Raw genomic sequence first — 22,652 nt, 5'->3', positions numbered from 1 at the left:
GTGGTTCAACATCTGCAAATCAATCAATGTAATATACATTACATTAATAAAGGACAAGAACCATTTGATCCTCTCAATAGATAGAGAAAAGGCATTTGGCAAAGTATAACATCCCTTCTTGATTAAAACTCTTCACAGTGTAGGGATAGAGGGAACATACCTCAATATAATAAAAACCATATACAGAAGCCCACAGCAAATATCATCTCCCACTGCCTGTCTCTCTCTCTCTCTCACACACACACACACACACACTCTCTCTCTCTCTGTCTCTCTCTTTCTCTCTTGAATAAATAAATAAAACCTTAAAAAAAGAAATGGGCAGAAGAGATGAACAGACATTTCTCCAAAGAAGATATAAAAATGTCCGACAGACACATTAAAAAAAATGCTTCACATCACTTGTCATCAGGGAAATACAAATCAAAATCACAATGAAATATCACCTCACACTGGTCAGAATGGCTAAAATTAACAACACAGAAAACAACAGATGTTAGTGAGGATGCAGACAAAGGGGCACCCTCCTTACACTGTTGGTAAGAATGCAAGGCTGTGCCGCCTCTCTGGAAAACGATATGAAAATTCCTCAAAAACTTGAAAATAAGCTACCCTATGACCCAGCAATTTCACTACTGGGTATTTACTCTAAAGATATAAATGTCGTGTTCCAAAAGGGCACCTGCACCCCAATGTTCACAGCACCAATGTCCACAATAGCCAGACTATGGAAGGAGCCCAGATGTCCATCAGCAGATGAATGGATAAAGAAAATGTGGTATATATATACAATGGGATATTATTCATCCATCAAAAAAAATGAAATCCTGACTTTTGCAATGACTTGGTTGGAACTAGAAGGTATTCTGATAAGTGTAATAAGTCAGAGAAAGACAAATATCATATGATCTCACTCATATGTGGAATGAGTGAGAAAAAAAACAGAATGATAGGGAAAGGGAGGGAAAAATAAGACAAAATCAGAGAGGGAGGCAAACCCTAAGAGACTCTTAATCATAGGAAACAAACTGAGGGTTGCTGGAGGGGAGGAGATTGGGGATGGGGTAACTGGAGGGCACATGATATAATGAGCACTGGTGTTATCTAAGACTGATGAGGGATGCTGGGTGGCTTAGTGGTTGAGCATCTGCCTTTGGTTCAGGTCATGATCCCAGGGTCCTAGGATCAAGTCACGCAACAAGATCCCTGTGAGGAGCCTGCTTCTCTCTCTGCCTAGGTCTCTACCTCTCTCTGTGTGTCTCTTATGAATTATATAAATAAAATCTTTAAAAAAAGAAAAAGAGGGCAGCCCAGGTGGCTCAGCAGTTTAGCGCAGCCTTCGGCCCAGGGCGTGATCCTAGAGACTCAAGATTGAGTCCCACGTCGGGCTCCCTGCATGGAGCCTGCTTCTCCCTCTGCCTGTGTCTCTGCCTCTCTCTCTCTCTCTCTCTCTCTCTCTCTGTCTCTCATAAATAAATAAATAAAATCTTAAAAAAAAGAGATGAATCACTGACCTCTACTTCTGAAACAAATAAAACACTATATGTTAATTAATTGAATTAAAGAAAAAAACAAACACCATCACAGTGGGGGTTAGAGTTTCAACATTTGAATTTTAGGGAGACACAGATATTCAGTCTATAGCAGCTTCCTTTGATCTTCATAATAGTGTTGAGATGAATGCTAACGTCACTGCCATTTTATTTTATTTTTTAAAAATTTCATTTTTTATATGAAAGAGAGAGAGAGAGCATGAGCAGGGGTAGAGGCAGAAGCAGACTCCCCACTGAGCAGGGAACCAGATGCAGGACTAGATCCCAGGACCCCTGAAATCATGACCTGAGCCAAAGGCAGACGCTTAACCAGCTGAGCTCCCCAGGTGTCCCTTATTGCCATTTTAGAGATTTTTAAAAACTGAGGCCTGAGGATGCTGTTAATTCATCTTATTTTATACAACTAGTAAATGAAAAGACCAGGATTAAAACCCAGTGAGTCTTACTTTAGAGTCCTCCGTGCCCCACTCCCCACCCTATAACCCCTAAAAGGTACTACTGAAATTGCCAAGGGAGAATTTTGTTTCCTTGGGCTTAAGGATGGTGTGGAAATATTTGGTCACTTAGATAAGCCCATTCCCCATCCAAGTATGAGGCAGCAAGGCACACTGGTTATGGTCGAGTCCCAGAGCCGGAAAGCCGGGTTCGAACTACAGCCTGGCCACTCAGCATGCACCTGCCATAAGCCTGTTCGTCTTGAGATCTTGGGCAAGCTGTCTACTGGCTCTGGGCTTTAACGGCCTTATCTGTTAGAGTAGTGACTACTTTTTAGAGCCCTTGCAAGGTTAAGAGGTTACATTGCATATGGAGTGCTCAGTGACCCAGGCTAGGAACTCAGTACCTCATAGCAAGTATGATGGTTGTCCCTGATGGTGTTGGGGTTGGTGCTGTAGTTTCTACCTCTGCTATCATTTTAAATCTTTCAAATCTTTATTTTTTTTCACTCTACCTCCTCCGTGCAGTTTTAATGAAAACCCTTTCTTGGCCAGAGCACTGCTGGCTGAGAACTCCACTTGGAACCCATCCAGGAAACTGACCCTGTTGGAACTCACCCCATTCCCCTCCTCAGAATTTCTGTTAATTGCTATCTGGCTATTTTTAGTTTCTTCAAGTGTATGCTGGGTACAAGTAGGAGAAGTCCATCCTGCTGAGGGTGTGGGGCTATGTGAGCTGTAGGGTTTTAATTTGGAAATGTTTTGACACTTCATTTGTCAGGGCACCAGTTGCTGGAAACAGAATAAGCAGGAGCTGGGAGCTTATTACTTTTTTTTTTTTTTAAATCAGCATTTTCACAGAAGAGAGAATCCCCCCCCCCCCCCCCATTGCAACAGCTGCTTAGTCCATTCAAATATGCAGTTGGCTTAGGCAGAAGGGATTCAGGGATTTGAAGGCTTAAAAAAAACCATAAATAACAACAACAAACATGCAAAGCAACAGGCCTGGATTGTCAGCTGCTATTCAGATTTGCAGAGCCTGAGCTCCTGGCCTCTCCCAGTGTGAGTTTTCTTCACTATGAGCTTATCATCAGCTTGGTCAAAAGTCCTTGAGTCCGTCTCTGGTCCTCCTCTGAAATTCTCCTCCTGCCTTGAAACACTGTACACCTTTAGTTAACCCCACACATTAATGAGGCCTGACCTTCATCACTGGTGGAAATAAAGACTATACTCCAGGCCCGCACAATAGTCCTGTCTGCCTGTGATGAAACAGCGCTTACTTCCCTATTTAAAAAAAAAACACAAACCTTAATGAGGTATGAATCACATCAAAAAATGATGTATAATTAACATGTACAACTTGATGACTTTGAAAATGTTAGTATACACCATAGTCTCCGCCATAACATATCCATCACTTCCAGAAGTTTCTGTCTGCCTTCTTTACTTATTATTTTGTGATTAGAACACTTAACATAAAATCTGTCCTTTTAGCAAAATTTTAAGTATGCAATGCAGTATTGTTAGCTGCAGATACGATGCTGTGCAGTAGATGTCTAGGAATTAAGAATTGAATTTTTCATCTCACATTACTGAAACTTCATACCCTTTGACTAATAAACTTTCCTGTTTCTCCCTCACCCCAATCCCTTGCAACTAGCATTTACTCACTGCTTTGATGCATTTGACTATTTTAGATACTTCACATTAGGTGAAAACATACAGTGTTAGTCCTTCTGAGTCTGGCTTACTTCATTTAGCGAATGCCCTCCAGATTTGTCCATGGTATTGCATATGGCAGGATCTCCTTTTTAAGGAAGAATAACATTCACTGTGTATATACAGCACATTTAAAAAAAAAAAATCATCCATTAAGTCCTCCACTGCTTGCCCCTGAGCGTAGTCTTTGACCTGGTGACGGCAGTATCCTTGCTGAGTACTGTGTAGGGAAGTGGGAAGAAAGGACATGACTCACAATACCTGCTAGGTGCTTTGCATATCCCATTTCACTTAGTACTTGTGTGTTAGGGTCATTAGCTGCTAACATCAGAAACTGGCTCTGCCGACTTAAGGAAAAAAAGAGAGAAAAGAATTCCTTAAAAGATACAGGATCATTGGCCACTAGGTATGGAAACTACATGACCAAAAATAATTTCCAAAGTCATGCTGCAGGATTGAATTTAGAGAGACAAAGGTGCACCCAGGGTTGGGCACCTTAGCGGCATAGCCTGCCCCCAGTGCTACCTTTGAATGCTGTCCTTAGAAGCTCCCTCTGACACATGGGCATTGGGAGGTAGCTGTGATCTCACCTGAAAGGATTCTGTGACATCCCTGAATCTTCACATTCTGAGCTTCTCATGCAAAGCACATCTTGGCAGAAGCTAAATCATGCCTGTGATTTAGCTTCAAGGGTGCTAGAAAAGAGAATCGGACACCCTCCACTTCCCTACTGGGAGACTGGTGCTGCCTCAGCAGTGAGGTGCTGTCCAAACACAGGAAGCAGTTCAGATGCCAAGAGGCACAAGAGAATGGCAAATGGTCACTGAACCATTCAGCAAACAAATACCATATATACTGTTAATCTGATGTATAGATAAAGGGACCAGAGATATGTACATTTGAGTAATTTGCTTTAGGGGGTGCACAGCTACTAAGCGGTAATTATATGCAAACTCAGGTTTGTATACCCATATCTACATATCAGAGAGAGATCTGAATAATGCATTTTTCCCCCATTGACTTGGACTTTAGAGGCTGTTTTAGTTTCCTAGGGCTGCCATGGCAAATTACCAAAAACTAGGTAGCTTAGAACAATAGAATTTTATTCTCTCACTATTCTAAAAGCCAGAAGTTCAAAATCAAGGCGTCGCAGGGCCATGCTCCTTCTGAAGGCTCTGGAGGAGATCCTTTCGTGTCTCTTCCTAGCTTCTTGTGGTTTCTGGCAATCCTTGGTGTTTCTTGACTTGTAGATGCATCATTCCAGTCTCTGTCTCTGTTGGCATGTGGCAGTCTCCCCCTCTGTGTCTCTGTGTGTAAATTTCTTTCTTCCTGTAATGACGTCTATCATATTGGATTTAGGGCCCTCCATGATCCAGTATGTTGTTTTCTTAATAAATCTTTAAAAACTCTATTTCCAAACAAGGTCATCTACAGGTTCTGGATAGGCATGAGTTCTGGGAAACAATTTTTAACCCAGTGGGGAGGCCAAAGTTCATGTTGGGTAATATATCATAAGAACTCAACCCAGGGATTAATTTTGTGAGGTAGAAGTTATCAGAAAGACTAGAAATGGGCCTTGGTCTTAAGTGATTTCTTTGGTCCATGAACCTTAAGGGAGCCTTTGCATAGATTCCCAAATGTGAGTGTGAAGGCAGATGGGATGTCTGTGCCAGGATTTTCCTGAGCTTCAATAGAATCTGCTCCTGAAGGAGTATGGGAGAAAGATGCTATAGTCAGCAGAGAAAAATGCTTTCATTTGGTATGAAAGCAAAGTGCAGCTTTCAGGGAGATCCAAAAAGACTGAATAAACAATGGTCTCAGACTGTTTGACCATTTTTTAGGGCATTTGGGAACAAGGGAGCTTGGGGCTTTACACAGACTTGTAAACAAGATATCTGTGCTCAAAGCCCATCTCTGAATCTTTCAAGATGGTGACAAGTGCCTCTAATATTTTTTGAGGTTAATTTTAAATTGGGGTAAGAATGCCTACTTGGTGGCTGTAAGAATTTAGTGAGCTACCGTGTGCAGAGTCTCAGCACACCGTCAGAATGCTGTGGATGGACGTAACTGTGGAATCTGAATCAGAGATCATCGGCACTACTCAGACTTGTTGGCGTAACTAGGTTATGTTACTGTAACAGTCAACCCCCAAAGCTCAGTGGTGTAAACCACCAGAGCTTTATGTCTCATTTAATCCATTAGGGGTCAGCTGAGGGCTGCGCTTTGTCTCCTTCTCACCCCAAACCCAGTCTGAAGGAGCAGCCTCCGAATGCAGAGAGGAGAGATTAGCTGACCACACCCCCAGTTCTTAAGTGACCACATGTGGTATTTCTGGTCACATTACATGGACCAAAGCAAGTCATGTGGTCACTCCTGCTTTTAAAGAGCAAGGGAGTGAGATTTTACTGTGTGCACAGAAGGAGAACCAGAAATAGTTGGTAAATGACACTAATGACCATCATACCAGATGCCACTTTTACAAAATCATTAAAGAAGGGACAGATTGCTAAGGTGATATTGTCAGTGCATCAGCTGTGCATGTGAGGGAAGTAGGAAAGAAAGAGAGGGCTTGAAGGATTAATATTTCACTACTATGGTTTTATTGGTTCTCTTACTATTAATTTCGGCCTGGTGGATTGCCTACCCACTGGATGCAAGCCACCTTAGGAAGTTCCTAGGGTTGAATTTCTAAGCCTTTGTGTTCCCTCTAAGGCAGTGCCAGCCATGAAAGACCAATTTGGAGCAGCTACTGACTTTGCTAAAGAATTAGATAAAACACTCTATGCAACAATAATTTCTAAAGTAGGTGACTTTGTTTCAATATCTACTTTTCAGGATAAGAATATAAAAATATAAGTAGACAAACAAGACAAAATCAGTAAGAAGTAGTCACATAGGTTCAAACAATCAATTGATAAGCAGTTTTAAGTACTGTACTTGAACCTGGTCTTTTTTAGCACTGGACCAGGAATTGAGCTCTGATGGAACTTGGACCTTAAGCTCTGCTTTTCACTTCATTTCCTAGATCTGAGCTATTGACAGCCATTCAGATTCAATGGTGGCTTGGGTTTAGAAGTCAGAGGCACCAGAAACCCAGAAAAGACAGAATAACAGAAAAGAATGCCAAGAAACATGTTGAATTTCATATAAATTCCATGATTTTCTTAGCCTCAGTTTCCTGAATCACAAATCATGGGACAGAGGCTTAGGTGAGGTTAGGGAGGGTGATCTCAGGAAAGCATGAGTAAGGGGAAGGGGAGTGAGACCAGGAAAGAAGGAAGGAAGGAGAGAGTAAGAGAGCATATACTGAGCTTGCCAGAGCTTTATGAAAAACTGGTTGCTCTGTGTCTTCGAAAAGGCCATGTGAAACAACTTTATCTCCAAGTAGTTCATCCAATGTGAGGAAAGGAGAATGACTGGTCCATTGGCTACCATCTTGCTTTGGTCAAAGTTCACCTCCAGATGGTATAAACTTCCTTGCACTTCAGTGGCACACATGCATGGGTGCCGGGCAGGCGCTGTAGTGCTTGCTTCATGCCCCAAAAGCAACAAGGAGACTGCAGCAGGAGACAAGGAACAAAATGCATGTGGCATGAGTGGGGCGAGCAGTTTTGTCTTCCGCATGACCAATCTGAGGAATGAGAGGCACCCCTGCAGCAGACTAGCAGACTCCTTAGGCAGCAGCAGTGATGAACCTCAACTCCAGAGTTTGAAGATCAGCACAGGTGATTTCTAGGGCTGCTCTAAGCAAACAGCGAGGCAAATGTCCCATTCTGGCATGACGCAAAACTCGAATTATAACCACCACCCCAGCTTGGGACCTGGGAGTCCATCTAGACCTTTTCTTTTCCCTTCCAGCCTCCAAATCCTTTAGCTTCTGTTAACTTAGCATTTTTGCAACTCTTGCATTCCCCTCCACCCCCCAGCTCATTCTTACTTCTCCTTTTTATTGTACCTTTCCTGGAATGTTGCAAATCTTCCAGTTAGTTTTCCTACTTGGACCAGAGTTAAAATATCTGGCTTTATGTGGGAGAAAATCCCCACTCAAGTTGGCTAAAACAGTTGAAGGTGGCATGACTCCAAGGTATTTTAACCCAGTTCCTCCACACATCATATCCTAGTTTAACCATGTCCAAAAAGGAAGAGGTATCTTTTCTATGTGTCTGTCTTAGGGGGGAGGAAATATTTCCCAAAAGTCCCCAGCAGACTTTCCCACAGGTCTCATTAATAACATATCACACAGCCAAACCTAAAGCCATCTCTGGCAAGAGGAAAAGAATCAGCTAGGATTGTGCTAGATGGTTCAGGATCCCTCCCTTAGGCTGAGGATGGTTAACTGCATGCAGGATAGATACTCAATAATATTGAGGTTCTGATAGGAAGGAAGAAGGGACTACTGATGTAGTTAGGAACCACCGGATCTGTCTGCTACCTCTGGGCTTATGCCCTCCAATCCATACCACCAGTGTGATGCTATTAAAATGCAACTATCAAAGAATTCTCCTGTTGAAACATTTTATGATCCTTCTTTGTTTAAGGATCCAGTCCAAGCTCTTGATCTTGTATATAAGACCGTCTATGATCAAGTTTCTGCCAGTTTCTCCAGCTTCTGGTTATGCCATGCTCATGTCTTAGCCATGCCCCTCCTTCTACATCTAGCACAAAGATTATGCTCCTGAGGAAACTGTCTCCTAAATGTGACTGGCTCTATCATTCACAGGTAGATACTCCCTCAAGTCAAAGAGCACAACATTGACTCAGCTTTCAATTTTCACTGCTCCGATTACCATATTGAAGTCTTTCCAGACTCCTGGATAGAATAGACTGTTCTTCCTTCATATTCTCACCATGCCCTTTATGTAATTCCATCATTGCCACTCTAACACATCATGGTGCTTCTTTCTTACACATCTATTTCTCTGTGTTCATCTCTGCATTCCCAGCACCTAGCAGCACTTGGCACAGTGAGTAATATGAGACATTTAATAGATGTCTGATGGATGACTATGTGTCTAAAGTGAGATGAGCTAATATGAAACCAATGGCAGCATAGGAAGAGGGTTAATCATTTTAGGAAGATAAACTAAAAGTCATCAACATATTCTGTGTTTTTCATAATCATGCGGGGAACTGGTGAAAAGGTGGTGAAAAGATTGGTGATGGGTTTATCTATCCTCTGCCAGAAGACCAGGCAGGATGAAGCAAGGGTTCCTAAGCACTAATTATGCATAATTTAAATACAGACAGCTCTTTGGTTGTAACCAAGTTTCACCGCACAGCAGATGTAGAATTCTGTCTTACGAGGAGCTATCACGGCAGGATTCTTATGCCGTAATGAAAGCGCTAATTATCTGTACAAGATTTAAGTCTTAGCTGCAAAGGCCATAAAGGGATGTTGTCTGCAGGCCTTGAGATGATTTGGAATTTTTCTTCCATGACCACAAAAGGCTAAGCAGTTTCCTCATTCTGTTACTGCCTACAGGCTTTTTAGTCAACCTATCAGTCAAGAGTTAGGATACCGGCAGAGTCAGGGGCAGTTTTGGGGGGTATGCAGCCCATGGCAGGTAATGATGGTAACATGCGCAGTCCTGCAAGAGCATGGGGCATGTTACCAACCACTTGAGGTGGTTTGGTGCGGATGTCTACAGTGGTAATAAGATGATGTCTGGAAGAAGCACTGCTGGCCGTGAAGTGGACAGGTGGGCTGGGCACAGAATTTAAGAGTACAGGGCATAAAAAGCTTGCAGTTGGGGGATTGCAGTTCAGAGCAGCTATTGATATGCTCAAGCAAAGAAAGAATGCATAAATAGTAAATAATAACTGGCGTCATTTGAGGAATTGATTGTGGGATGATTGGGACCTCAATCTTGGAAGACTGATAAAAATGCTGGGGCAAAAGAGAAGGCTAAATGTGACCAATAGTACTGTAGGCTAAGCAGTACAAGGCATAACATAAATCGAAGATGAAGGGAGTGGCTAAGACTGCAGGGTTTGAACTAGGTACATCTATTTTCTTATTTCCTCTCTGCCATTTATTAAGAACACAACTTGAACTTCATCAGATGCTCAGCCTCTTTACAACATGGAGAAAACAATAGTGCTCTGATTATAGAGTTGTCATCACAAGTAACTAAGGTGATGCCTACAAAGTACTAAACAGGCAGAACAACATAATAAGTATAAAACAAATGGTATATATTTACTTAATTTTTACTCCATTATTCAGGAGTAATTTTGTTTCACACTTCCATAAAGACGCAGATATTCCTCATTAGTTTTAATCTAATAAATCCAAATAAATAGCTTTGAACCCACTTGGAGCGTTTTTTAGCCCTGTCCAAACATTTTGCAGGATTTCTTTGCCCAGGAAAACCACTAGAGCATGTAATTAAAATCATCTGTATAAGCAAAAGGATGACCCTATCTTTTTAATATTTTTCAGCCTTACTTTATTTACAAAAAAATTCTCAGGATTTTTGGCCACTATTACATGGACCAATTGTTGACTTTGCCCTATTAATTCTGACAGGCATTTCACACCATTTTTTGGTGCTCCCCCACTTTAGCCCCAAATTAGCCATGTCTTCAGTTACTGCCTGTGTACCTAGGGGCAGCCAAGGATGAATTCACTCTCCAGAGAAGCGTTGTACACAAGAGGTCACTGGATCATAGTGTAATGATAAAATGGCAATATATTTTTTTAAAAGCCATCCTTTGAATGATGCTTAAGATCACTACATTGGAGAGAATTATTACACTGGAAGGTGTTTTCTGAGGAGGTAATATTTTCTGGATCCTGAATTGGATCCCTATTTGTGGTAGCAAGACACATTTTCATTTATTCCGTTTGTTCAACAGATTTAGTGAGTGCCTCTACTATGTGCCAGACCTGTGGCTATTATCAGGGATTCAATCGTGAGTGAGAAATAGATGGAAGTCTCTCTCTTAACCAAGCATACAGTCCAGGGGAGCAGACATTAATCAAATAGTCACTCATTGAATGGAAAGTTATAACTGTGGTGAGTGTTACAAAGGAAGAGCATGAGGAGGTGATGATAAGAGAGCATACAACAGGAGGACTTTACTTAAGCTTGGGAGGGGAGCATAAAGTAGGGACATCTTCTCTCATGGAGAGCCATTTGGAATCTAAAGGAGAAGTTGGTGTATCAGCCAGGGACCCCACAGGAGAGAGATGGCATACCTAACAGAGTGCTTTAGGAGAATTAAGTAACAGGACTTTCTACCAAGATGCGCAGAGTTAAGGGAAGCAGCACAGTATGGTAAAGCAGCCCAACACTAACAAGAGTGGAAACTTTTTACCACTTGTGGACCACAATGGGTGGTTACTGGAAAGCAGACATGATAGTCATAGCTGTAAAGATGGAAGCCCAATAGGAATTTTGCCTTTGGGTAGAAGGGACAACAAATCTGTGGAAACCCAGGAAGGAGGAAACCAGGAGAATAAATCATCTGACCTGTCTTCACTCTGACTTGCTGTTGTCTTTGCTTTTGAGTGCTCCCAACTGGAGTCCAATGTCAAGGAAGCCATTGACACAGTCCACATAGGTTAGACTCCTGACAAAGAGCATAGATCTGGAGGAGCAAATAGAAAGATCTAGCACAATAGACACTGAGTAGATTTAAAAAAAAAAAACACAGACTGTTATCACAGAGTGTGCAGTGGGGAGCACCCTGGGCAAAGGGAACAACATGTACTAAGGCCCTGTAGCACGAAGGGACATAGAACCTTCCAAGAAGGCCTGCCTCAGATGGTCACAAGAGTGACCCAAACTACATGCTGGGATCATCGTCAAGGAGGAAGGATAGACATCATGAAGACAAACAGTATAAAATGTCAGCTCTGTGAGGTGGCTTCGAAGCCAAGAAATAAAAAATGGGCCAGGAAGCAGAAGGAAAGATTGGGTGAAACAATTCAGCATTCTGGGCTCAACCTCTTTGGTTCCTAGCTATGCATGCCAGAACACTACCAGAGTTCAAACTGCTGGAAAAAGTCATAAGCCTTTTCCAGAGATAGCTTTAGGTGATGTTGGAATGAGGAGACTGCTGTGTTAAGTCATTCTGTCATTTAGTCAACAAATATTTATTAATGGCTTTTATTTTCCTGTTGTACTAGGGACTGAGAGATAAATGATGTGATTCTTGTCTTTGGGGAGCTCATGGGCTCAGCAGAGAAGGCAAACAGGTAAAGAAATACTTGCAATATCTGGTAATACTTTCTCCTGGAGAGCTATGTACCAGGCACAGAGAGCCCAGTCTGGGCTGACTGTCTGGGGAAGTCAGAGCAGGCGCCCCAAAGACGGAATCTCTGGGCTTGGTCTTCACGTCCCCAGGTGGAAAAACCAGAGGAGGGATATCATCCAGCAGAAAAGTATGGATCAGTGCAAGCCACCTCTGAAAGCAAACAGTCTCTAGATCTCAGTGGTTTAGCATAATAAAATGTCTTTCTTTCTCATGCCATGCTGAGTGTTCTGAGTGGTTCTTTCTGAAGGGGTGACCCAGGGATCTAGGTCTTTTTCAGCTCTGGCAGGTGGTTTCCAGAGCCACTGCGTAAGGAGCAGAGAGTGTGGGGAGTCACAGTATGCCTTCAGCCACCCTCCCACAGAAGAGACACTCGTCACTTCCCATCATACTTGGTTGGGCCAAAGTGGTCTGGTGGCCATGAGGAGATGCAGAGGAGCAGGAAACATGGTCCTGGCTTGGAGAGAGCATGGACCTGGCAAGCTGTGAGCTGCCTCTGCTGCACGAGATTATGCACAAGGGAGCCTAGAATCAGGAAGAAGCATTGCCTTATCAATAAAATGGCAATAAACTGTGTACTGCCCATCCCAAGGAGGCATGATGACCAAATAGATAGTGTCAGGGGTACATCCTTTGGAAACCATAAATGGCTTTATAGACACAAGGGGATTTTATTGTCTATGCCCAAGGCAGGGGATAGTCTTTCCCTAGGGTAAGAAAGTATAATTTAACATCTACCAAGGCCCTCAAACATACCTAGTTCTGTGATGGACTGCCAATGCTAGAATAAAAAATAGGCTCACCATATAATCTTTCTGTGAGGACCAGAAAATAGGATTGGAGGTAGCTTCAAGGCTTCCTGAAGTGCCATGTAGGAAAGTGTGTAACAGAGTTATCTGTGTAAGCATTCTCTCTTCTCACAGATTTGGAAGCCCCAGCTGAAAAGGTGGAATATGTCCATTAGAGCCTAAATATTTGCCTCAGCCTTTCTTTTTTTATTCTTCATCAGAAAATTTATCCAAGCCCTCCACATCTTTTTTCCAATATTGCAGGGCTTACATAGACAAGGCAAAATGTTCCTTTCCCTTTCCACCCTCTCCTACCAGCCCCAAACTGAAAATCCCTTTATTAATTTTTTAAATACATGAGTGGAAAGGCAGATGGCATTATCTGGATAATGCTAGCAAAAGATCAGACTCTTTTCCAAGGCCTATGCTATGTTTTGAGATAACCAAATCAATAAGGTTATTTTGGTCTGAAATTAGTTTGTAACTTTTCATCTCTCCTCCAGATATGGTTTGGATCTATTAGAGCATCTTCTATCTAATCGACTACCTTGCCAAAGGTTGAACCACATATATCAGGCTCCCTCCTATCTCTGACCTTTTACTCTTTCTCCCCACTACCTTTCTCCTCTCTCTCCTACTGGCAAACATTTCTTTAGTTTTTAGTCTGAGAAGTCAAGAGAACTGAAAAAACACCCTTCTGAGACGTGCTTCATGGCACCCTAATAAAAGAGACCAAGAACACCATTCACACATTTCCAGGGCACCTGTCACCAGACCAAGCAAGTTCAGTTTCCATTATTTCTTCATTTTGTATCCATATTTTGGACTGGACGCGGACTCTAAAGTTTCATATTCTTATTGAATAAGGCTCTAAAAAAGGTTCTTTTGGATCTGTGTATCTTTTTGGAAGAGGGGGAAGCTGTGGATTGTACTGTCCATCTTACTGACCTTCATTCCCTGAACAGCAGTCATAGGTGTTCTTGGAATGGAGCAGAGCCATGTGAAGATGATGTTATTTCCTAGGGAGGATGAGGGGAAGGGAAAGTTGGTATTTCTAAAAGTGTAGACAGCCTGACAGCAAATTCCAGAGCCTGGGTGACATTTTAAATTGGTAATGCTCCTAATTACCCAAGCCCTAGGAAACCATATGGAATACAGCCACAGTTCTAGAATTAATGTAAGTGAGCACTGTGAATCCATCACTAGCAGCATGCTTCCTTAGAATAATGGCAGAATATCTGTGTCAGCACAGTATGGTACTGCAGTTAAAACACACATACACACACACATACACACATGTGTGCACACCTACCCTCTTGATAGTTCCTATTTTTGGGAAGAATTTTCCTGCCATCAAGGTAAAACAAAAGTCTTTTCTAAATTTCCTACAAAAAGTAATATTTTGTCCTTGTCAAACATTGCCTATTGGTATCACTGTGTTAGAATGTCAGATTTATAAAGATGAACTTAAGTAAGCAGTGTATAGCTTTATGGAACTTGAGCTTGGAGGCAGAAATACCCAGATTCAAATCTGAACTCCCCAGTGTGCTTCTAGGTGAACTTTGGTTGGTTGTCAATGTCTCTGAAGTTCCGTTTGGTCATCTGTAAAGTAGACATAATAATACTATTTACTGAAATGCTTATTGTGAGGATTTAGAGCCAATCAAAATGCATTGCTCAAAGCTAGTACTAAAAAATATTGAGTCAAAGTCATTGATGTAGCAGGAACCCATTAACCTGAAATTTCAGTGATCAGATTGAGTTTTGGGCCTTGGCTTCAGCAGTGTTTGGGCAAGGGACCCAGTACATGCCATCCACCTCTTGCTCTCAGTGTATCCAAGTGTTGGGCCCTCATGCTAGTAAGTGCACAAGTGAATGGTGATTATCTTTATTTAAGTCCCAGATCTGAACACAGAGAATAGAAGAAAAGTGTCTGTAAATGCCATGTGTCCACTGCCTTAATATCCCCCTACTTTCCACCTATAAACCTTCCCACCTATGTCAAGAGACCTGGGGGGGGAAAAAGCACATACCTCACTTTTGGATTTTTAAAGACTTTATCTTCAATTATTTCTGAAAAAATATATAAATTTAAATATATATGAAATTATATATATACATATATATTAATTATGCAAAGTATATAAAAACACACAAAAAAACTGGTGACAGTTTTCATTTTGTGCTAACAGAGGCTCATTCATGACACTTTACTTTTCTTGGCCCTAAACATCCTCAAAGTGACCCATGTTACAAAGAAATTATGTGCCAAGTGCTTTGTATACACTTCATGTTACTTAATCCCTACAGCTGACCTTGAAAAGTGGATATTATTAACCCCCCTAGACATCTGAGAAAAAGGAATGTCACAGAGATTTGTAAGTTGGCCAAGGGAAGACCACTTAGAAGTAGCAAAGCTCATACTTCAATGAGATCCGATAGTGACACTCAAAGTTTGCATGGTACCAGCATACCTGTGCATGCTCTCACCTCTTTCTTTTCTTTGCTTTTCCTTCCAGATTGTTCTAGATGTTGGTTGTGGATCAGGAATACTATCATTTTTTGCCGTCCAGGCTGGAGCTAGGAGAGTGTATGCTGTTGAAGCCAGCTCGGTAGCACAGTATGCTGAGGTAAGTGGCTGTATTATTACAGTGGCTATACTCACAAGGTCTTCAGTAAACTTTAGATGACTGGGTGATGGGCTCTTCCAGGTAGGTCATTTAGAAGAATTTTTTTTTTTTTTTACCAGTCTGATTTTTTTTTTTTTTCCTGTTGGGATTTTACTGCTGCAGGAAGCCAGACTTCACTGTGGTAATTGACATGAAAACAAGTTTTTAAAACATTTTACAACACTGAAAACACAACAAAACTTTCTGCTTCCCCATCCATTGGGTGGCAAGTGGGCCTGGGGGAGATTAATGTTTTCTTATCTTTAATGACTGAACAAGGTGAGAAGTCAGACTTCACTGGAACTACATTTATTTTTTTCTTAAAGACTGTATGGACAATAGCTGTACCACTCATTTAAAATTTTTACTTTAGGCTTAAGGAGCTGTTGCTACATGGTTGTATTTGGAGCACAGACAGATATCTGTGTTTCAAGGAGCTTTTTCCAATTTCAAGCTCCACTTGGAGGATAGAGAGATGCTTTGTTTTAAGTATAGCACTCTATTACCATTATGACATGTGTACAAATATTAGAGAATAAGTCAAAGTCAAGAGTCAGGTAATAATGGCTTTGGTAATATAATAATAACCCAATCAAGTTACGGAGATTGGATATGTGTGAACAGGGTAATGTGCTTGTCATTCACACCTGGAGGAGGCCTGAATTTTAATGAGGGATAGGATGACAGAGGAAAGCTTGGCTGTTCCTTCTGATGAACATAGCAGAATGTTCTTCTAGCCCTTGGCAACTGGTAGCTCAGAGTGATGGTTGGCTTTGCCTGAGTGAGCAAAGAGGGACCAGAGATGACTAGACAAATGCAGCATGTTTGGAAGGGTAGAGTGCAAGATCCTGATGGCTAGCATGCTGTTATCATACTCTTATTTTCCTTCCAAAAATGTCAGATAAAATATTTTATTTATTTATTTTTTTGGTTGCTTCCTCCTTCACCAATTTTTTAAAGTTTTTATTGAAATTATTTTATTGAATTATTTAAAATCTGATACACACAAAACAATATTTGTAAAAGATGTAAGTGTAAAGGATTGTGATATAATGATCATATGCCCTCTACCTCTTTTCAGAAATAGGCCATTAGCATTTCCATTAAAGGTCTGTGTGTCTTGTCCCCATTGCTTCTCCTTTCTGCTCTAAACAGAGGTAACCACTATCTTGAATTTTTGTTTATCATCCCCTGGCTCTGTAGAGTTTTACCACATGTATTTCTATCTCTAAAAACAAAGCCCTTATGAACTTTTCATAAATGGAATCATAATGTATATATTCTTCTATAATTTGCTTTTTTCATCCAAGATTATGTTCCTGATGATCATTTTGTGGATGTGCACAACTGTTGTTTTATCTTCTCTGGATAGTGTTCTATTGTATGAAGTGCCTCAAGTTGTTTGTTCATTGTTCTGTTTGCAGAGTTTGGATGGCGTCTATCATAAAAGTGTTGTTCCGATTATTCTTGCACAGCACTCCCCAGTACAGCTTTGCTCAAGTTCCTTGGTAAATACCATCAGTGGAATTGTTGGGTCATCGAACATGCATACTTCATGTCTGCTCTGTGATGTTCACTCTGCTCTGTGATGCCCAGCTGTTTTCCAGAAATAAAAGTAGCTCTTCTGGTTTTCACTCCCTCCAGGAATAAACAAGAATGCCACTGTTCTATAGTTCTGTCAGCACTTGATATTGTCAGGCTTTGGAATTTTTGTCAATCTGGCATTTATGACATGATGTTTGCTGTTCTATTTGCATTTTCCACCTACTAATAACTTTGAGCATCTTTGCAGAGTGTTTTAGCCATTCGTGCCTTCTCTTATGTGGAATAATTGTTCACGTTTTTTGAACAATTTTTATTTTGAATTATTTTTCTAATTCTAATTAATTTGTAGGAATGATTTCTATGTTCTAGGGATTAAGCCTATCTGGCTATATTGTGGAAAATATCTTTTTCCAGTTTGTACCTCACCTTTTCTCTTTCTTTATGGTCCTAGTAGACTTTAATTACGAAATTCTAAAAAAATAAGAAGAAAGTATAAGCTTATGAAGAGAGAACTCTGTAGTTAAAAGTGCCACCTCTTAGATTTTCATGGGTCTTAAAATGCATTTCTAAGGCTAAGGAGGTGAGCATAGAACCCTGTGTCAGATGCTGCTTAATCATTTAATCATACTTTATTCATTTGCATCCCATAATTCTGTTTTTTGGGAATATAAGAGTAACATATACTGATTAGAGTCTATTCCTGTCTTCAGAGAGGTTCTGTTCTGATAAGAGATAGTTGTCTCTTGTATCAGATACCACCCCACAAGAAGAGTGGCATAAATAATTCAAGGATTTTCTTTTTCTCATACAGTTTGTTTTCAATATATTTTAAGGTGATTTGAGATATAATCTTTTTAAAACCTTGAAAACCTAATATCCTTGGTTATAGTATTTTAAGGAAAAACAGGAAGGAATTAGCTAGTAATTTCCTTGCTTATCCTAGCCGTAATCCTATCTCCAACCCCAGCATAAACTCTCAATAATCATCAGCACACCCTGGGAGGAGCCATTCTAGAACTGTCTGTGTGATTGGTTTCTCCAAGAGACTCTTCATCCCGATTAAACATATCAGCAGGATTGTTGCCCTTCTCACAGAGTGGGGCTGCCCTCATGGGCACTTTTTCTCAGAGTGTGGCTGCTGTATAAGGGTCTCTAAGCAAGAAGCTAGTCCACAGAAGAAGAAAAGAGAAGGAATTTAAAATTTTAAACCTTTTTAAACTATTTAAAACTTTTTACATATGACTTACAGGTAAGGTATAAAAATAAGAATAGTTCAAAGGCTCCCCAAATTCTGTTTACCTAGATTCAGCAATTGTTCATATTTTATCCCATGTGCTTTACCATTGACTCTTGTTTTTCTCTCATCCCCTCCACACAGATATGTATACACGTGTGTAAATGTTTACATTACATTACATTTATATGTAGGGAGAGAGAGAAATGGACATACACATACTTTTTTTTTTGAGAGAGAGAGAGAGAGAGAGTACGTGCAGGAGAAGGGGATGAAGGGGCAGAGGGAGAGAGACAGAATCTTTTTTTTTTTTTTTATAAGAGAGAGAGAGAGAGAGAGAGGCAGAGACACAGGCAGAGGGAGAAGCAGGCTCCACGCACTGGGAGCCCGACGTGGGATTCGATCCCGGGTCTCCAGGATCGCGCCCTGGGCCAAAGGCAGGTGCCAAACTGCTGCGCCACCCAGGGATCCCGTGAGACAGAATCTTAAGCAGGCTCCATGCTCAGCCCAGAGCCCAGTGTGGGGCTCAGTCTCACGAGACCCTGAGATCATGACCTGAGCCAAAATCAAGAGTGAGTTACTTTAACCAACTGAGCCACCCAGGTGCCCCCCACACACTTTTTTCTCTGGGTCAGTGATAGACATCATAGCTCTTTATCCTTAAACATTTCAGTATTTCCTAGGAATGAGGCTATTCTCCTATATAACTAAAGAAGAACTTAAAGATGAAAAAGGAGCCGTACAATGACTTGTCCGCGCAGTCTTTCAGTGTCACTGATCAGAAGGTTTAGGGGAGGGCCCAGCACGAGCGGGGAGACCGTCGCTGTGGGTGTTGAGGTGAGGACAATCTATACTGAACTGCCTCTTTGCTTATCATTTCCAGGGAGAGTTGATTTTTAAAGCTTTAAAACCAATGTTCTAATGAATCCCTAAAGCCATAGTTTTATGTTATCTTTGGTTTTGGCTTCTGCAGAAGCTTCTGCAGAGGACTTTTGTGTTTCCGTAATCTTTCTTTTCTGTGTAGAGTTGGGGCAGATTGGGGGCAGGGGTGGCTTTTCAGATGCAGTGGGGACTGCACAGAGTCCTTGAAATTCTTGCCAGCAGGTCTCTTTGGCCCCGGAGACCTTCCCTGCCATGTGGCCCTAAGGACAGGTTAGTTATAATGCATTCAGGGCCAAGCATGATTAGAATCTTCTCGAAGGATGGATTTCATGCCAGCCTAGTCCCTCCCAGTGAAGACTGTGATCTCCACTGTGCCTCTGGCTGCTGCTGCAGGCGTCATGAGACACTCCCATGGGCCAGGCCTTTTCACCCGGATGGAGGGCAACCTGTACCAGCTCTTGATTTCTGCTTCTTACACTGTCGCTCGTCTGCACAATTTGTGGGTGGCAAAATTCAAGTGTGAACAGCACACAAAAGCTTTTCCCTCTAAGAATAGGCTTTTATAGCAGCTCAGCACACAGTGCATGGTGCTCCTTTCGACCTTTTCATTATTTGGTAATTGAACCAGCAGACATTTAATTCTTTCCTCTGGAGTCTTCATTAAATTGCTCAGAAAAGATAAAATTGCAACAAGAAAGAAAAATGAACAAATTTAACTACCATCGCCTGTGCCTGGAAACTTCTTCTCACGCTAGGCTTCTGGGCTTTAAGTAAACAGAATATTTTCAAATTGTAGTGAATTCAATTTCATTTGCTTTCAGTGGCTCAAACTGATTCTGTAAGGGCTGACCCTCAGTCGGCAGGGTGATATGAGTGACTCCTCATCTGGAGGGCACGTACATGGAGTCATTTTCTGCAGGATGGTCATGAACTTGCCCAGGTACAGCCATAAGCTCTCAACCTGGGCCCCATCTGACATTTCTGGGTCAGTAATAAGAGATCATCCTTGTCCACCTCAAAATGGCAGCTCTGTCTTGCTCTCTTTTTCTTTTCTTCTGTATGAAACTTAGAGCTGAAGCTCCAGGATCATACAGATCAAATGGAAAAGAAAAAGGCATTAATCAAATGTATACACATATACGATCAAGGAGGGGAGTATTCCTTAATTTAAATTGTACACAGACACAGGTCATGTCTCTCCATCTAATTCCTCAGAGGGCCAGGAGAATAAAAGACTATGAAGGTAAGCAATCATGAATAGATTTATGCGTCATAAGCAACTTAAACTTACAACAAAGCTCTCTGGTGTTGAGATTTAGCAACATTCATAATCATTATTGGGCCACTTAATAATTAGACTTTTACTGGTACATAATTCCTCCATATGCCTCATTAGTGTAACTCTTAAGGAGTCAGACTAGGTATTTCTAGATGATGGGATGATGGGGCAGTGGAAGTAAAGGCAGGTGGAATTGGAGCCATTGTGACACTGCCTTTCTAGACCTACTAGATTCATGATCTAGGGCTATTCTGTTCTAAATGGGAGCCATGCCATCCAGGTGGTTGTTTATATTTCCATGTAAATTAGTTTTTAAAAATTAAATTATTTAGTCACAGTAGCTGTATGACAAGTGCTCTGGAGTTACAGTGGCTAATGGCTCTGGTATTGACCAGTGCAGATAGGGAACGTGTCTGTTACTGCAGAAGGTTTTAGTGGGAAGCACCAATGGAGAGGACACAAGTGGCCAGACTTCATTTTGTTGGCATGTGATGCCCAGGCTGAGGGCTGTGTTCACTGCCAGGTATTGGGGGCCTTCATCAGATTGGACTGGCTCAGCCTTAGGTGAAGTGCTCTCCCCAGTCCCTTGCGCTGTGGGCATTATTTATTCCCTTATTTATGTGTGAGATCTGTCATAGTATGGGTTCCCTAGGAAACAGACTCTGATACCGAGATCTGATGCAGGTAGTTTGTCACAGAGGCCTCTTGGGAAGCTGATGTGTGGGGAAACGGGGAAACAAAGGAAGCAGAATAGTATGAGGGAGAGGAGGTGTTAAGCTGCTGCACAGTGAGAATGAAGTGTGCGTCTAATTGCACAAGAGTCCCCAAGCTGGCACCACCCATCGGGCTTGAGCCACCTTGAGGCAAAGGCTTTTATATTCCACATGTTTTTTATGTACAATCTGTCAGGAAGGGCTGTGGCTTTGGCTAAGGTGACTCTCTGGCCTCAGGGAATTTGCTAAAACCAGACCCAGCTGAGAGTCATCATTGCCACCCTTCCAGCAGCTGGGGGAAGGAGTCCCATGGTTCTGGAGCAAGGATCTGTAAAATATGCCACAGCAGATACCACAAGATCAAGATTCAGGGTTCGAACTTTGGGCTACAGACTGGAAGCTGGGGGAGATTGAACAGAAAGATGTAATAGTAAATCCAGAAAGTGATGGAACAAGCTGGATGACACAAAAAGCGTAGGCAAGGTCACAGGGCAACCAGTCATATGTGTTTTCGGTGTGAACAAAGACTTTCTAGAAACAGACTCACCAGCTGACATGATATGTCTTCTACTATCCAAAGCCCTGTAAGGACACAGAGTACATGTAGGACATGATCTTGACCAGGAGCAATTCCTGTCTGCCAGGAGAGTCAAGGGAGGCCTTCGGAGAAGAGGGAGATTTGAATGGAATCCTAAAGAGTGACAAATGCAATGCTGTCTTTCTATGCTCCACCTCTTACTGCCAATAGTGACCTTTTTGGAAACCCTTAGATTCTTAGGTGATTCATCTTAAATTCATGGATAAGCTCTTCTTCACAAAATGCACTGAGGGCCAATTATTGAAAGGTACTTCTAATTTATAATCTTGAACACTAAAAAGAGCATGTACCTTGAAGTTTTCTGAGTTTATCCTGATTTCAACTCTTTGAGCTGGCTTTTCTCTCCAGTATTTTTAGTGTCTCCTGCCTCTTACTTCTCCTTTCTCATTCTCCAGACACTAAAATGCCTGAGTCATGAAGTTCCATCCAGCCCATCAACACTTTTTATTTTTGCACTGACAGGAAAGTTAAAAGGTGACAGTAAGGAATCTCTGAAGGAAATAATACAAATAAGCATTTTGCACAGCTGAACGTTTAGAATTTTCACATCTGTAAACATGTAGTTCTTCAGGAAAAATCTGTGAGAGGCTTGAGGCAGATGCAATCATCCCCATATTACAGATAAGGAAGAACCTTGGAGAAGATAGATCATGAAGACGGGACACAGCTTGTGAGGCAGGAGCCCTTCCCGCCACCTCCTTCTCTAATATCCAGGTCAGCAGGGGCTCATGGTTCCGTTGAAGGCAGAGAGGTTCATGTGTTGACTAGAAGCTGGAGCCCCTACCCTGTAGCTGCTTCTTCTAGGAGTCAGGAGAAAAGCCATCTTTTTCTTTTCAAGCAACTGATTTTGAAGCACTTCAGTAGGCAGACAGGTCTGCCATGTAAGAAGGAAACCTTCCTCCATTAGCAGAGTCAGCTAGTAACATACTTAGCAGAGGAGCAGTTGAAAGAAGTCCTTGTGGGGGCACTTGGGTGGCTC

The 22,652-nt window shown here is 41.7% G+C and overlaps 1 protein-coding gene across 1 annotated transcript in view; it reads left to right on the top strand.

Moving 5' to 3' along the window:
* The window catches only part of LOC112643516 (histone-arginine methyltransferase CARM1-like), a 253,878-nt gene that overhangs the window by 157,967 nt on the left and 73,259 nt on the right, over nucleotides 1-22,652 (top strand). The window contains exon 6 of the mRNA XM_035709112.2: nucleotides 15,273-15,383. Coding sequence (XP_035565005.2) covers nucleotides 15,273-15,383 — 111 coding nt within the window. The remainder of the gene's footprint in view (nucleotides 1-15,272; nucleotides 15,384-22,652) is intronic.

The sequence above is a fragment of the Canis lupus genome, chromosome 1, assembly GCF_003254725.2.
Source record: "Canis lupus dingo isolate Sandy chromosome 1, ASM325472v2, whole genome shotgun sequence".
NCBI classification, from domain to species: Eukaryota; Metazoa; Chordata; class Mammalia; order Carnivora; family Canidae; genus Canis; species Canis lupus.
This window is presented reverse-complemented; position numbering and strand designations above follow the sequence as displayed.